A 17,293-nucleotide genomic window follows, 5' to 3' on the forward strand; every position below is an offset into this window, starting at 1 on the left:
TAGAGATGTCATTTTAAGATGCTGTTTACAAAATCAGGAGGATGTGTGACATGCAGGCCATGCATGATCAAGCTGTCAGCAGCTACTACAAGGTAAGAAGCCCTATGGTCCCTCACTGAATTTGCAATGGAAATTCCCATCAGAAAGAGTTTTAAAGACTGATGATAATCATCAAATGGCTTATCTTTGAGTCAAGATGATCTTAGAGTAGTGCATTAGTTATGTCAGCCAGTTTCTCCTTCTTGGAAGGGATCCTATTTTTTATCAATTTTTTAAAGTTAAGGCAATTTTTGTGAGACAGATTATAAAACATGTTAATAAGTGTAAAGTTAAATTAACGTTTCTTTCAATTTCAATAGTGTATTTAAAAAAAAATATTCCAAACTCTTTTTATAATTAAAAAAAAAAAAACCTCAAAACAACAAACCTTTCCTCTGCAGAATCCAACTGCTATGCTTCAGTGGTGACTTGTGTGACATGAAGAGATTACAGACTTTCAAGGATGAAAGGTATTAAAAGTAGCAACAACATATCACTCTTCTGTCATTTCAATACATGGGTACAGCAGCAATGTAACACACAAAAGACGTGCATTAAAAAAGACACACCATATTTTTACACATGCAAATTCTTCTGCAATGGTACACTTATATAGGAACTGGAGTCTAGCCCTTGTGGCATTTACAGTGGCTTGACCATAAGTGTCATCCATGTACCATTCTCATTGTGAGAGATGATAAAACTGAATTTAAATGATGGAGTTTTTTTAAGGAATTACTGATCTGTATTTGAGGCAAAAGCAAAAAAAGGGCAAGTGTGTTGCAACATCCTAAAGCATTCAGGCTCCATGCTGGGGGCAGCTAGCAGAAGTGAATACTTGGCAAGGACAAGCTGGGGACTGAGCCATGGGCACCCTCCTGGGGGCTGGCAGTGATGCAGGGTAAGAGGAGCACAACCTCAGTTTGGGGTGCTCAGCACCTCTAGAGTACCATAAATGAGTCCCTCAGTACCTACAAGACAATGCCACCACCCCAAGATCCCTCATCTCCTCTGCCTTAGAGGCATAATTCAGCATCAGCATATCTTGGGAATGACATTTTAGCTCCCACAGAAAACAGAAGGGAGAAAATGTTGATCTCTGATGCAATTATCAGTTTCTGAAGCCTTTGTTCTAAAGAGACAACAATAGTTTTGATTCCTTGTTAAAGATTAATTATATGGTGAAGAAAAGTGAATACAAAAGTTCAGTAAAATTATAGCTTAATGCTTAACATAAATTAGATTTCTCACAAAACAATGCTTATGATCCATCCACCCTATTTAATTTAAAAGAGGTGATTATTATCTCCTTACAGAACAACAAGCAAAATTAACACCTCTTTTCTATTACTGACAGTGTTTTAAGGTTGTTGTATATCTATCAACACAATTAATTTTAAACTTATTTACTTGTCCCTCAGAGAGAGCAATTGGGCAACTGAGAAAACTAGCGTCCATCACAGAACAGAAAGTGAGGCTTGCAGCACACTGTCTCCATTTAGGAATACTTTAATCTCAATTTTCTGTACTTCTTAAAGGTAATGAGAGTTCCAGCTAAGAGCCTGCTTCTTCCTCTCTCAGTCATTTATCTGAAGTTTTTGACATTGATATTTGGAAATAAAAACACTAGAAAGCCTGTGCCTTAACTGTGTAACCTACATCTTTAGAGCTCTGGATGACTGACAAGAACTAAATACCAGAGTCTTTATGCTAAGACGTGATGTATTAGGGGAGGAAGTGGAGCATGGAGGCACTGAAGACAAAAGATGTTTCTGATTTGGGGTGTTACAGACTTTTGGCATATAAAGCCATGCTACAGGCCTGCCTTTTGTAAGCTCTGAAGATTCACAGGTGGAGCACAAGTCCCTGGAGATGCTGAAGAAGTTTATGGCAGTTGATCCTAGCAGTCAGAAACCAAAACCTGTTCCTCTTCATTAATGTGATTTTCTCAGGCCTTTCAGAATGCTGAAAGATGTGTGTTTATGTCTTGGTGGAATATTCTTCCTCTTTGCCACCTGTAAATTAAGGGTACAAGAAGGTGTCCTGAAGGCTGAGGGAATATGCTGTAGCCAAGTTCCTGACACAGCACTTTGCAGGAGGCAAATACCTGGCTGAGTGTGAGGAAAAGCTGGGGATTAACATGGCAAACATATTCCAGTGTAGGGAAAATGGGACAGCCCTCAGCAGTATAACTGGCAAAAGCTGAACAGCCCTGGCTTGACAAGCATATCTTCAGTCTCTGTCTCCTGAAAGGTAATATTTCTGTGTCAGCTCCATGCAGTGTACAACCCTGTCTCCAGAACCATTTGCCCACAGAAATATTACTTTTTTTCTGCCTAAAAAAAGTGAAAAAGTATGTCCTTTGCGTCAAAAATAATATATTTTGAAAACAGGAAGAAAAACTCCAAATTTTGTACTGCCAGGTTCAATTTGAAGTGTGTGGAAGGGATTGTGTAGCTGTAAAAAAAATCTCCTCCCTGATGTCACATCAAAAACTGGACAAGCCGCTACCATAGTCTCAACTCTCAGTGAGGGATGTTCATTCTCCACTAGAGAACTCTCCTGCAGCAATTTCCTAACCTTTCTGATCTCCTGTAATTTAATTTCTTTGTTAAATTCTTTAGATTTGGCTAAAGAACTGAGGTAATTTTGTCAAACTACAAGAAACATTTTGTTGGTATAATGAACTTTTACAGCTAGTGTAAAGCAACTTGACACAAAATCCATTAAAAGTAGGATTAATGAGGGATGGCAGCAAAGACTGAGGAAAGGGCTGGATGAATGACTGGTTTTAGCTCATGTGTCAGTGTAGCACAGCAACACAAAATGCAATAAGGCATCTGTAAGAGGAAGCAAAACCCCTCAGCACAACCTAAGGTATTCAGTGTGATAGCATCAGTTATGACAACCTCTTTCAGTAGTCATGTGAGCATGATGTGTTTCCGACTTAATCTAGCTTCAGTCAACATAAGGTATTAACAGGGTTTTACACGACTGAAATAATGTACTCATTCATTGTTAATGTGAAACTTAGTTCTGTTCATTAAAAAATAAAAAAAAAAAAGGTATTTGATAGCACAGATGAGATGAAAACTGTGAAGTTGCTTCAGATAGGAAAGTTTTGCAATAGTACCTGCACTGTCAGAAAGTTTTTCTTCTCAAACATCATTTCACTGGCTTGTACTTTAATTCTGTACAAACAAACTCTTTTATTATTTTCACTACTTTAATTTTTATTATTCACTGACATAAAAAAAATTTTAAAATATTTGATGTAGTTTCTGTGACTTTTAAGAATGAAAATTTCATTGTCTCAGACTCAAAATTTTTGTGTTTTTTAAAAGCAGTGAGGGGGGACTGTGCTTGTGATACATAAATCATAGCAAGAGGAACTGGCAGAAAGTTTAACAGAAGTATTTAAAAAGTAATAAAAGAAAGAAATGTAATAAAAAATATAGACCTTGTAATAAATCAGAAACTGGATTTTTTTTTTAAAGAATGCTTTCTACCAGCAGGTCTGGCACAAAATATTAAAGCTGACAGTATGTCAAACATGGAACAGAACTGAGTATCGATAATGACAACCCATTTACACAATCTTGTGAAAAAGCTGATGATCCACAAGTCCACATAAAATACTACAAAGAGAGGTTTTGTACCTTCCTCTCCCATGGAGCTTTTTTCTGCCCTTACTGGAAGTTGCTTTAGAGAAAGAGGAGAACAGGACACAGAAACTGAAGGAGTGGGTAACTGAAGAGAGCTGTGCCCCATGACTACCAAATTTTACAGTGTGACAAATGTTGTTATAGAGCTCAGGAAATATGAATAATCTCTCTGACATCAGCAGAACATTTCTGACTTACAAGGATATTGAATTTTGCCCAAACAGCAATAAAAAAAATCAATAAACACCAATCCTCAGATATGTGGCAATATTAACAGATACAATGTATTATCACTGAATCCTTGCAACTATTTCATAAGACCTCTGCAGCGAATGGGAAAAATATGTAATCCAATCTTCAAAGTAACTTTTCTTCTGCTTCTTTCTGAATAATCATCTGTACAAAAGCTGTCTCTGAAAGGTTATCTTGTTTCTGCTTATACCAAATTCTCTAACACAATCTTCCCACAAATCTTGCTGTACTTATCTGAACAGAAATCTTTAAAGCCTACCAAAAGGAAATTAAATTTATATACATAAAGATATGTTGAAATACTCTTTTCCATAATCCAGGAACCTAACAAAACCACAGGCCAACTTATCACTTTAAAAGTAAATCAGACAGGGAACTATTTTGTCTTCAATTACTGAGTGCATTTGTGGTAGCTCTAAGTGTTCTGGAACATCAGATTCTGCTGGATGTTGCACAACAAATGGTTGTCTCAAGGATTTACATTTAACCCTTGCCTTTGAAAGAGATAATTTGCCCTGGTAATACTACAAGGCAGCTCACCTTACTAATGGAAACATTCACATATAGACACACCATATAGACACCAGTGATACAATGATCTCAGACCAGAGGGAAAAAGAGCAAAAAAAAGGCTTATCAGCCTCAGTTTTGGTGGGTCACTCTCAACAGTTTTTTGGACATCACTGCTACATTTGAGACTGATATTGAGATTCTCAAAAGAAGTGTTATCTGTACACCAGCACATCATCTGTGCCATTCACTGCTTCTGACTATCAACTATTAGCTGGTGATCACCTTCATACTTTGATCTCTTAAATGTTACTATACACTTTACCATATCTTTTTTTTTTTTTTTTTTTTTTACCATATGGTATGTAAAAGCACTTAGCTAAAAAATGTTTAAAAAATCAAATTTAACAGCCACTTTTAAAAACTGATGAATTTACACAAACCCATGGAATCCAATGCAATATTAAGGGATGGGATACTTCTGACATCACTTTGATAACTAAAAGATGGACATTGAAGCCTGAAATATAGACATAGTATAGGGTATAGCATAGTCTAGGGCATTCTAAAGGTCAAGGGGAAAAAGAAGCATCACTTTGGCAATGCAGCAAAATGGGAGGTTCAGGCTCTATTCTACTGTCAAAATTTAAAGGCAGCAAATGAGGAACCATTTGTCAAACATTTTGTGTGTCTGTGATCTGTCCATCATTATCTGATAACTAAAATTGTGTGAATTCTTTATTTTCTGTTATTTAGTCCAACATGCTGCCTTTACAAGTGAAAAATAAGTATCCATTTGTCTCTCCCATTTGTCCTTTTCTTTTCCTGTTCCCCCTTCCTTACACTACAGTCATGAATGAGGGTGTGTGGCCTAAATGATGCTGTTGGTGGCATCAGTTTGACCCTTTTGTTTCACAGTGTTGCCTTGATGGAGCCTGGGGAGGAACATGGTGAAGTGGCTCAAGTGGAACTGGAACAGTTTCTAGCCTGGAAATATGGGTTTGCAGAACTAAATGGAGAAAAAATCTAAATGTTTTTGCATCAATTAAACCTTTGCAAATAATGGAATGTAATCTGAAGGGAAATTACATGTCATATTAAATACAGAGCTTTCTAATTAGGTGTTTCCTCTGCTCCTCTTCAAAGCCTACAGAAATATTAAGATGTCCACAGTTACAGCACAAAAATGTCTTCAAGATGTAACATTTGATATATCAACAGTATTTTAGAAATAATGGAACTTCTGCAAGGAATTAACAAATGTGGATTTAACCACAGCAGATGTTCTATCTACATTTATTGATCTTATACAGTCTTTGTGTCATCACAAAGCCATGTATTAGGCTCAGTCCTGCTCCACCAAAGTCCACAGCCACAATTCTGCTAAATACAGGAGTTGAAACAATATCCTTAATAATGGAGTCTAATATTAGCTTTGCCATTCTTGCTAGTGTAACTTTTGAATTATATTATTGAACTACCTGAATGTGTTATCAATGTTTTAAATACATTGACGTTTCCACTTTGTTGTAAAAATAGGCTTTTAATACTACACAGTGTTTAGCATTCTAGTACCAGCCATCAGTTTGATATCAGCCGTGACATTATTTAATTTTCAGAATCACAGAGGTTAAAGCTCACTGAACTATAAACAGTTGGAAACATGGAGTGTAATCCCAAGGCGCAGCTCTGCACAAGCTGTAATTTAAATCATATTGCATGCTAAGCTGAAAAGGCAGTGCAGGTCCCAGAGGGCATGAATAAATCTGCAGTCACTGATTTGCCACACACATTTGTGTTGGGATTCTGTAACTGTGCAAATGTGATGTCTTCCTTTAGAGCAGAGGACCTGTCATCTACTGAGATTTGTAATTAAATAACCCAAAGAACAAAAGCAATTACTCAGCCCTACAAATATTCAGGCTGAAATGTGCGCAATTTCAGGAACAAAGAGAAGGGGAAGTTCCGGAGACAGAGAGAAAGGGAGGCTTTGAGTCTGTGATAATTCATCTGTGTCTAGAGCTAGTGAAGGCTTTAATGCATAGAACAGGTATTCACATACCTGGCTTCCTCCGAACTAATAATTCCGTCATCACAGACTCCACTGTGAAGTGGATGTTTCTCCAGCTAAGGAGCCAATTATGCTTCCAGCTGGCTCCATGCCACCTCAGGTGCCGGCTTTGAGCAATCAGTTGTGTTAATTGCAAGCAACACTAAATGCCTTTTGGGACAAGCAATTCACGGTTCAGGAATGTTAGTGTGAAGGGGGTAGGTTCAGCCCCATTACCGAGAACAAATCACAGAGTTTGCATAGGTCGCAGGCTAAGAGTTGGAATTTTATGGAATGGGGGAAAGAGGTAGGAACAGACTAAGGGGCTATATCCTCACATCATTAACTCTGCTGGGCATCTCAGTTAATTGATGGAGTGAGGGCTATGTGGTGGGCTGTGTGGAGCCCTTCATATTTTCCCAAGGCCCATTCTCTTGAGTCTGCCAGGTGATCCAGGCTGACAGGGCTAAGACATTGGTCCAAAAGAAGATACCTCAACTGCCCATGAACACGGGCTCCTTCACAATAGTTGGTATTTTCTTTCTTTCTATTTGTCATAGTGGGAAAACAATAGTTTTAAATATGCATAGGGGTTGTTTGACATAAAGAAAATACTACAAGAGTGATAGTAACACTGAATGCCAAAAATGTATGATGAAGGGCAAGCATAAATAAAAAAAATAGCCATTAAGGGAATGAAGAGTAATAACGAAATGAAATGAGCACAATAATGAGATCAGAAATCAGATCTTGGCTGCATAGAGGTCATTGTCATGTATTATCAGCTACAGATCTGGCCTGTTGTAATTTTTAGGGTCTATCTTTTAACTCACTACCTCAATAACAACCTTTAGCCAGTCATTTATTCCTTAGTATGGATTTCTAATATATTTGTCCCCACACCAGCACTATTTAAAAGAAGAACCCAAATGTTGGAGGTGATGAAGGGGAAGCTTGGATTTAATCATTAGAGATAAAAGGAGTAAGTGTGTGGTGCGGAGTGGGAGGAACCGGTACAAACCTCAGTCTGCAGGTACTTAGAAACAGTGTGTAGGCTCAGGAAGTCTCTCTAATACCCTTTAGAGGCTCAGTCCCTGGTGTCCCACATGGATATACAAAGAAAACTTCTTAAAACAAAGCCATCTTATTTCTCCCTTTAACACAGACTAAAACATTGCCAAACACTTTTGCGTCTGAAGCTGTGAATTTCATTAAATTCAATGCAACTCGCTCAGCACTCTCTATTTTTGTGTGGCTGAAACCTTTAATTCTCTCCCCACCGCCCCACGGCCAGCGTGCTCCAGTCACATCACACTTAACCTTTGCCTTGGCTTCTCAAAGAAGAATTTGTTTCACTCTATTCACGGCTTCAGCAGTTTGGCAAACTGCACTCGAGCGCCGCGCTGGGCCTTTATATTGAACACACTAATCTGATTGTTTTTCCACTCTACAAACTTTGGGTCAACAATCAAGCTGCTGCCAGAAACTAATTAATTTGCAAACAGGCCCCATTTTCACAGGGGGAGAGCTTTTGAAGCCTATGTCAGCAGAGCTGGTCACACCATGGTGACATGCATTGTCATGGCATCCACTTTTCTGGGTAATTCTCCTCACTAATTTTTCACCACACACATGAACTCAAATTACCCAGTCAACAGTAAATCTCTATTGAATGCCCACCAAACTCTGAACGTGGTGGCCTGAGAAGAGGAAATTGGTATTGACAGGGTCATCACTCATTAAACTGATGGCTAGAGCAGAAGGAAAAAAACACAAAACAACACAAGAATGCAAAAAGAAAATTCGGATGTATGTCATATCCCAATAATGGGGGCTGTAACAGACCCACTCCTCCTTTGTTTAAATCAATTAGTATTCTGCTGTGTGACTCCTACAAACAGATTTCTGCTTAACTTGTCTGAAAAACTGGTTAGTGACTTTTGTGAACAAGAAAGGAGGCACAATTTGGTAGTTACAAGTCACTGGTTTTCAAGCATCAGAGCTGTGATGAGCTCTCACAGAGATCATGGGAAACCTACTTGAATTTGCAAGGTCTATAACACAGAGGCTTTGTCTTTGGAATCTGGCCACCTAATCTGAACTTTCCTTTTGCTTAAGCTGATTTGGATCTCTGCAAAAATGATAATTACAAAGAAACTGGTGTTGTGTAATTTAAAGTGGGTTCTGTACCAAAAGCAAAGCAAAATGCAAACTTAGAACCCGAACACTGCACCTTTTCTGGACAAATGACTCCTTTTTTCCTACTGAGATTTATCTCCAAGGAAAAGGGAGAGTCTTCCTATGAAGTGATGCATGTGGGTAACAGATAGATAGATAAATAGATAGATAAATATATGATAGAAATGATCTTTTTAATCATACATTAACTGAAAGTAGTGCACAAAGCTTTCTAGAAGAGGCTATTGCCACTGCTTGAATAATATACTACGTTTATCACCTTAAGTGGGCAGACCATCACTTTACAAAGCCATCTACTGCCAACTCTGTAAGTCATCCAATGAAACAAGTCCATAGAAAAAATATTCCATCTTAGGGTAAAAAAAAAAAAAAAAAGAAAAAACACTTTTCAGAGGAGATAGAATATCACTGGGACTATTGGTAATTGGAAAATTGCAAGTGTTTTTTATCAGTAAGGGCACAGAGCCCTACTCCTCCAACTGACTATATTCCTGGAGTGTGCTCATGCAGATGGATTTCTACACAGATCCTGCTGCTGAAAGAAGATCAGACTTGGATTTATTTTTCTAAAGGATGACTACAGAAATCAACTCACCTGCGTCATCAAATTTGAATCTGAACATCTCAATGAGATCACCAGTTTTACCCAGTACAGAGGTACATTGATTTATCCACATCCAGAATCTCCCCAGAGCTTGTTCTGGCTCTTTCATCCAATTGCCTTCCAGAGAAGGTGATGGGAATGTCTACACTCTCAGATCTCACCCCAACATGAGACTCATCAGGATTTACTGGGTTGCTATATTGTTGATATATGTTGATATGTTGACCTTTCAATTCACAATTGAAATCAAAACCTTAACATTTAGCAGTTTAAAGGCACATCACCGATTGAACAATTCAGTGCTTAAGAGTGAGTGCAGATCTTAAACTGTCCATCACTGGCAAGTTTCTTTTTGGAAAGACTATGCTGCAGTGATCTGATTGGGACTGGGGTCATATCCCACACTGCTTATTTTGAGAACTATGAACTTCTTTCCTAAAATTGAATTTTATGCAGCAGAGAAACTTCTCTTGTCTCCACTGGAAACAGTGAACAAAGAACTCTAAGCTCTACCATTATTTTTGATCTTATATGCACTATAAAGAGTCACAGAATGAATGAATTGCAGCAAAGCATGGCTTCTAATCTACACTCCCAGCTATTGCATTTTTTTGGTGTGGATAGTATGGCTGACCAAGTTAAAACCCATAAATGAGCCCATGGTTAACCATGTAATATACACATATCCTAAGTCAGCTTTCTGGACTAACTTGTATCCGAACTTCCTGGAGCATACTGTGGCTATAGCTCAGACCAATATGTTTATTGATGCAAGTCTTCCTGCTCCAGGTCATATTTAGTGTCAGGAAGCCTTCAAAATATGCAGTCAGACCAGGAGAATGTTCTCTGCTGCTTCATCTTTCCTATCCGCTTTTTCCACTCCAACCTCAAAACTTGTCCTTTGGCTACTTTTACCATCTTTTCAACGTAAACAGAACAAAATATGATCCACAGCACTGATATTTAATGAAGAAAATGACCTAATCCTTGGAGGCATAGGAGGGATGGAGAATGAAAAAGATCTCTTTCCTAGAATGATTTCAAATAATTTCATTTAGGCCACTTGATGGGAAGATTTTATAATTTCTGGTTGTCTCCATCTACCGTCTTCATGACCCTTCTCACATCCAGAGAAACTGTTAAGCACATTCTAATTGCTACTTGGTCTTTGATTTCTCAAACAAATGCTTCTCTTACTTTGTATAAAGATACAGGGAACAGTTTTCAGACAGGTTCAACTGAATCAATAGTTCAAATACGTGAGTATCTTCTGGTCAAGTGTCCAGCAAGACCTTTGGTTTCCTGAACTGTAACCATTTCAGATTAGGGACAGGATAAATGTCAAGTAATAACAATGAGTCCTTTATTTTCGGATTTCAGAAATTCTACATTTCTTCCAAGAAAAAAAGAATTGGTTGTAGCAAAATATGTATATAGATAAAGCTTGTTAGATTGCAATGAGAAAAACAACTTAAAATTCATACTCAATCTCTCAAATATGGATCTACAGACTTAAGGAGAAAAAAAACCCAAACCTTGTAAATTGAGTTTGTGTGCCATTCTGTTCACAGTATTATGCCACCGTCACCATAGTTTCTGAGCACTTCCTAGCATTGCGTTAGGTGACATTAGCATTTGTCACACATAGAATTTATCACTGTGAAATTATTTATTACTATTCTTAGCAATGAAGATAGTGGGAATGGGGGGGTGGGGTGGGAGGACTTATTGAGTGAGAAATGAGACTTGCATATATGGACATGTTTTGTTCCACAAGGGTCGGAGTTGTTCATGCTTCTGTAAGCCGTGGTGGGAAAGTGTGGAACTCAGTCCACACTACAGCCTGCATGATAGGATGTATCAGCTGTTCAAATATAGAAATGCCTATTTTAAATGCAAGAGATCCTTTCACAGGAAAATTAACAGCAAAAGAACAACAGAAAAAAAAAGACAAACACAAAAAATTCCCTCACTGTTTTCACTCATAAGGTTGTTTAAATATGTCCTTGTAAATTCATGGCAATGCAGACCTGGAAGAGACTTCTTAGTCTACTCACTGTAGTCTCTTGGGATGTCAGACAAGTGTGCTATATAGCAACACATAAAATGTTACCTGAGTTCCTCTTAAAACCAGCTAGGCTGCCTCACTGACTTCTTCTATTGGACAGCTTTTTCTGATTTCATTCCCATCATAGTTTAAGACTTCTAATTTGAAGACTAAATAAATTAATATGCAGTTCACAGTTGTCGGGTTTTTTAATGTCCTTTGTTTAAATAGCTCTTATCGTGATGGAGTTTTATTGTATTTGTAGCATCCCTCACCTCCTTCCTCCAATAATATCTTAGATGTATTTTATGAAACAACCCCAGGTACCAGGATGGTTGGGTTCTGTGACCCCTTTCCAAAGCTGTATTTTATTGCATGCTGTATATCTGGATTGAGAATGTGTAGGAGGTGAGTTGGAAAATGGGAAGCTAGAAAGGCATTTAGGAACAAGGGAGTGGCACAGCAGAGGGGACCATCAGTGGTTATGCATAGCTAGGAAAATGGTTTGGTGTGGTTGACCAAAGACAACCTATAGGTTCAAGGATCAGAATATGTACACACCCAAGTCTCAGCAAGAGTAATTAATTTCCAACTTTTTGACACATTTAACACATTTTATTATAGCGGTAAAAATCCTGTAAACTATCTGCAATCTTTTCTTTCTGTTGCCATACATTAGTCTACTGTGCAATACATATATACTCAAAATCATACGTGTGTAATGCCAGTGTTGGGACATTCAACAAAGTATCTGAAGTGGAAACAACACAAAGTGATGTCTACAATTCTGTTGGAATGCCAGGAGAGTATCAAGTCTGTGTTTCCTGCCTTGGACCCTGTTAAATTTAAGAGGGCATTTTCTTTTTTATTAAACAGTCGCTCAGCTTCTATAACTCTCAGCTGTTTATGTAACTGTAAAGTAAAGATTACCAAGGACAATAACCTCAGGGAACTAAGCACAGTTACTTTTCCACTTTAAAAATTAAGCCATGGAAAGTATGCTAAAATAATATCACAGAGTGGTTTAAACCCATAAAAAGCAAGGAAATTCCAAGCCAAGTCTGGAAATCCAGACTGACAATTTCTCTTAACCCCAGGTCTAGTAAAGAGGGTGAGTGAGGCCAGTATTTCTGGGGTGCAAACCAGATTCATAATACTATCCTAATGCAGCTTTTGTGATTTCATTTCCTTTCAGATTTTGCTCAGCCCAATCCTGCTTTGCTTTTAAAATAAATGTTTATTGTTATTCATTTTACAAAATGTTAACAATTTAAGGCCAGATCCCCTGTGCTCAAGTCAGAGAAGATGAGATCTCGCAGCTTTAAGCTCTCTCCTTCCACTCCTCTAATCTTCAGCTTGAAAACTGCCTTGGATGCATTGCCTTTGCTTTGCTCAGCATCTGCTCTGGTAGACTGCACTGCCAATTCTGCCTTCTTGCCTCCAGCCATGCCCTCAGCCCTTGCACAAAGGCGTGGGGCTGGTGTACAGCAAACACTGCCTGCTGTGCAGCAGGGAACTCCCTGGCACCAGGAGAAGCTGCTCCCACCTGCACAGGCCTCTACTCATCTTTTTTTTTCAACTTCTGCAGCAGTTCATGGAAGCAGGACATAATCCGTGCTTCTTCAAAAGAACTTTATGCCTCTGAACTATGAGAGGCAATGGCAAATTTCAAGGGAATCACATACTTGCAGATAGGCAAGACTTTGTAAGATATATATGTAACATCAAGGCCATTGTTCCTTATAGTAAAGCTGTACAGAAGATTTTTTTCAACATCAGAATTTTTTTTTCTGAGGGTTCAAAACAATTCTTGACCCTCACTGGGACTGTGTAAGATTGCCAAAGCTTCTTTGTGCAGAGAAAACTCCATGCACGTACCAGAGGAGCCAGTAATGTTTGATGCGTGCATGAACATGGTTTATAACAAAGCACATGACTCAGTCTGGGGCACTGAACTGCAGCTTTTCATGTCCAAGATGACTTCCCTGAGCACCAGCTTATTTTACTGTGTTTTTGCAAATGCTTCCTTGTCACATCTGGCCAGCTCTGTATCAATAATTAAATATACACTGCTACAGTGACTGATGTATAGTTCCCTAGCTTCTAGATGAATGCCCTGACTACATGGCTATAGAATCAGTCTCCCTTGTTTTATTTGGCTTGGTGACTGTTTAATTATTTATACAAAATGAAAGCTTTAGAAGCCTGTGAGCATTTAATATCTCTAAGAGACTTAAGAAGTCTTTAAGAGCTGCTGGTCAGCACCTTCCCTTGAGCCAGGCAGAGTTCTCTTCCCCAAAACATGCAATGTCTGTAAGAAGGTTGAGCATATCCAGAATGTGACTGTGTGATGTCTGTAGGAACTCTGTGTTCCTGCTTAAATCCCAAAAACTCAATCACTCTGTGTAATGTTATTCTACTTTTATGCCAGCTCAGGGCAGATAATTTCTGGGAAAAGTTTGCAAGCCCTTCACGTGCAACTGTCTTCTCCTCTCCATTTTTGGTACCAATCAGCTGTGTTTTCTGCTCCCTGTCAGCTCTGACCTTAGCCTCAACATGGAAAAAAAAAAAAGCAGTTTAGCTCCTGCTCTGACTGAAGTAAACACTAGCAAGGACTTAGAACTGGATGTCTCACCACCTAACTATTAAACTCTACGGAGATAAGAATTTTTCTCTAAGTTTGATCAGAACTGTTGTTCTGCAGCTTTCAGTATATGACCCTTAGAATACTGTTTTTTTACCTGAGGCTAAACACACTGTAAAAAGCAACTAGGAAAGCAAACCCACCCCTACACAGAAATCCATGTATTTACTAAAAAATTTATAAAGGTCTACAAACTTAAGGTTCAAAAATAGTTTGTACAGATCTTTAAGAAAGCAGTGAACATCTCAATCTTCAATGAGAGCTTGTTTCATTAAAAACATATCCACTTTAACAACGTGCAAACACAGAGCTTCTTTTGTAATTACATTTTAAAAAGAAAAATGACAAATTAAAAACAATAATCAAAGGACCAGCATGCCTGCAGAGTTTCAAACCCAAACTGTTATCAATTTTGGATTTCCATGTTAGATGCTGAAATTAGGAGAGCTGTGTGAAAAGGCTGCCAGGATCTTATCACTGGGAAATTAACAGTAAAGCCTCAGAGCCTCTAATAGGAATGTTGTACTGCAGATTTTAGGCCAATCTTTCCATATTAGGAAGGTAAATGTATTAAGTTGCAGTAGAGAGAGAGACTTCAAAAATGTACTTAAGGCTCATTCTCTATTAAATTATGGACAGTTATGAGAATAATTTCTAAAGGTTTCAATTTGATTCTTATCTTGTTTTAAATTAAGTTTGAAACTTTCCATACAAGAATATAGTGCAAGAACTTTACTTATGAGTTGGAAATCACCTTCACCCTGGGATACAAAAAATGCTTTCTATTTTTATGTTCATTCTGTAAAATACTCAAATTCAAGAAAGCATGAGGTTCATCAGCTCCCCACCTTGAGCACAAAGCAGTTGTGGTTTCTGCATCGTCAGATGTAACCTTAGTGCTAATTTGGGAAAAGCAGTTCTCACATTTGGTGCTGAAAGACTGATAACCGAATCCACAACGGAATGACACAAATTCAGCAGTGAAGTACAGGGCCTGTGGACAATGCCTGTGTTTTCCCACTGCATAAATCCTCCTGACTCAGCTGTCATTGTGCAAATCTACTGCACAAAAGCAGATTTTGCTTGCATGACTGAGTTTAAAATGTCATCATGACTATCATAACTAAAGTTGATGTTGGTCATCTTTAATACATTATTACTCTACCAGGTATCAAGATAAATGGGTATGTCAATAACCCTTGTACTTTACTGTTTCCTGAAGACCAGAAATCTTGTTTACTGTCATAATAAAATAACCCAATGAATACAATTTTTGTGTTACTGGATAAACACAGATTGTAGAACTGAAACATTGTAGTCCTGAATCTATTCTCCAGACAGATAGTTGTCCACATGAATTGCAGCAAAACTAAATTTAACAGGATATGCATCAGATTCATAAACTTGTCATATACACACTTACATGATACGTGTATCCAATGTATGTTATATATAGAGTTAATCCAACTTGCAAGAGCATCTTGTGGTTTTAATTATGAGTCAGAGGCTGATGTTGTTATGGATTGTATATACAGCTAATGTGACATCCAGTTTGATACTAGAAGGTCTTGACTAGCTAATAACAAACTGAGTTTTAAAACATACTCTGCTCTTACACATTAAAATTTGCGTGAACAGTTTGCACTAAATTGTAAAACCACATAAGAAAGCCTGAACCTCAGCAGAGACATAAATAATATGGCTAGGAGCAAAAAATGTCTAAGAATAAAATAATTTGTGAATTCAAAAACAGGAGTGCAGGTGCAAGCAGTATGTACAGCAAAAGCAGAGCTAGTTAACTCTTAAAAAATTCAAATTTAAATTAACTCAGCAACTACAGTTAGTATTACTTAATTTAAATGTCATCTTTTTCAGACAATGAACTCTCATTTCCAAAATGCTTGTATCCTTGTATAGCTAAAGCCAAGTGTAATTCCATTTGAGCTATTGGCAATTTGACTTCAGTAGAACTTGGACAGAGTACTCAGATGCATTCTAAAGTATATTGGTACATGAAGCCAAAATCAAATTTTCTCTGAAACTATCTTTCCCTCTTCAGACATACAAATAAACAACCACAGGCTTGATTACTAATATCCATACAATAATGCAAGCTATTGTGCCTTGCTAAACTATTGGATATTTTGAAACCGAATCACTTGTAAACCCCTGGACCCTCTTCTCTTTTTCCAAACTCCTGACAACTTTGGCTTGCTTATGAGGTTCTGCTGGTTGACTTTCTGCTGGATGTGGCCAGTGTCCCCTTCAACCCAGCAAAAATTAAACCTTGTACAAGGCACAATCCTGCCCAAAACTCTGGAGCTAGTTTGTGTTCATGTGTGGCTGATGCCTCAAGCCTTGAGTTTCTATCCAACTTGCATGAATGTGCTGCTCATATCCAACTTGCATGTCTGTGTGTGTTCTAAATTTAATCACACTCCACAAATCTCAGTGTAATTAAACCAAAAAATGCTTCTTTATAAATCACTTTTGATTAGTTTAACTGGTTTAAGACAGAATTCTGCCCCAAATAAAAGAGGAGTGTATATGTCACAGATGTTGCTGGAACAGAGCTGTGTGCTAGTCTTTAATGGCTGGATGAGTGTAACCAGAGAAATGTACATTTTACATACCATTTAGCCACCGGGAGTCGTGCTGCTCTGTTCTGATGGGATGGTGATGCCCCAGAGTTCGGAAAATGGCAAAGTCCCTGCCCATGAAGTCTGCTGCTGTGCCAGAGTACAGTTCTCCATCTGTGGGAGGACATAATTGTAAGCAATATTCCTCAATTTTCCAGTCATGGCAAGTCAGAGAAAGCTGTCATATGTTCATATTTCACTAATAGGGATAATGAGTAAATTATAAAATAACAAGCCATATGCAACGTATTGTCATTGAAAATAGAGATTAAACCCAATTTCTCACTGCAGAGCTTAATTGTAACCTCTCACAAATGAGCTGTATCTGCAGAATGCTGGTGAGCTTTGCAAAAATATGTTTGAATTCTTAGGCTGGAACAGTGGCAGCCAGTGCACCTACCCTAGCAGGCAGGAGCATGCAGCCTCAGAAAACCTACCTGACTGTGAAATTGCCCTCTTTAGAACAGGAGTTTGGTTTGGAGACCTTCCAACCTGCTGGGTTTATGTGACTCTGGGAACTGAAGAGTCCAGCTCAGTCACTTTTGGTTCAGAAAGTCCTTAGGTCCCTTCAATTTTTCCTATAGAAATTATGTGGTTTTTACTTTAGTTGGTTTGAGGGGCTTTTTTGTTTTGTGTTGCGTTTT

The 17,293-nt window shown here is 38.1% G+C and overlaps 1 protein-coding gene across 1 annotated transcript in view; it reads right to left on the reverse strand.

Annotated features, from left to right (window-relative positions):
- SEMA3A (semaphorin 3A) overlaps positions 1-17,293 on the reverse strand; it is a 166,058-nt gene that overhangs the window by 44,124 nt on the left and 104,641 nt on the right. Inside the window, exon 6 of the mRNA XM_053977966.1 lies at positions 16,644-16,763. Coding sequence (XP_053833941.1) covers positions 16,644-16,763 — 120 coding nt within the window. The remainder of the gene's footprint in view (positions 1-16,643; positions 16,764-17,293) is intronic.

Source organism: Vidua macroura, chromosome 5 (assembly GCF_024509145.1).
Source record: "Vidua macroura isolate BioBank_ID:100142 chromosome 5, ASM2450914v1, whole genome shotgun sequence".
NCBI lineage: Eukaryota > Metazoa > Chordata > Aves > Passeriformes > Viduidae > Vidua > Vidua macroura.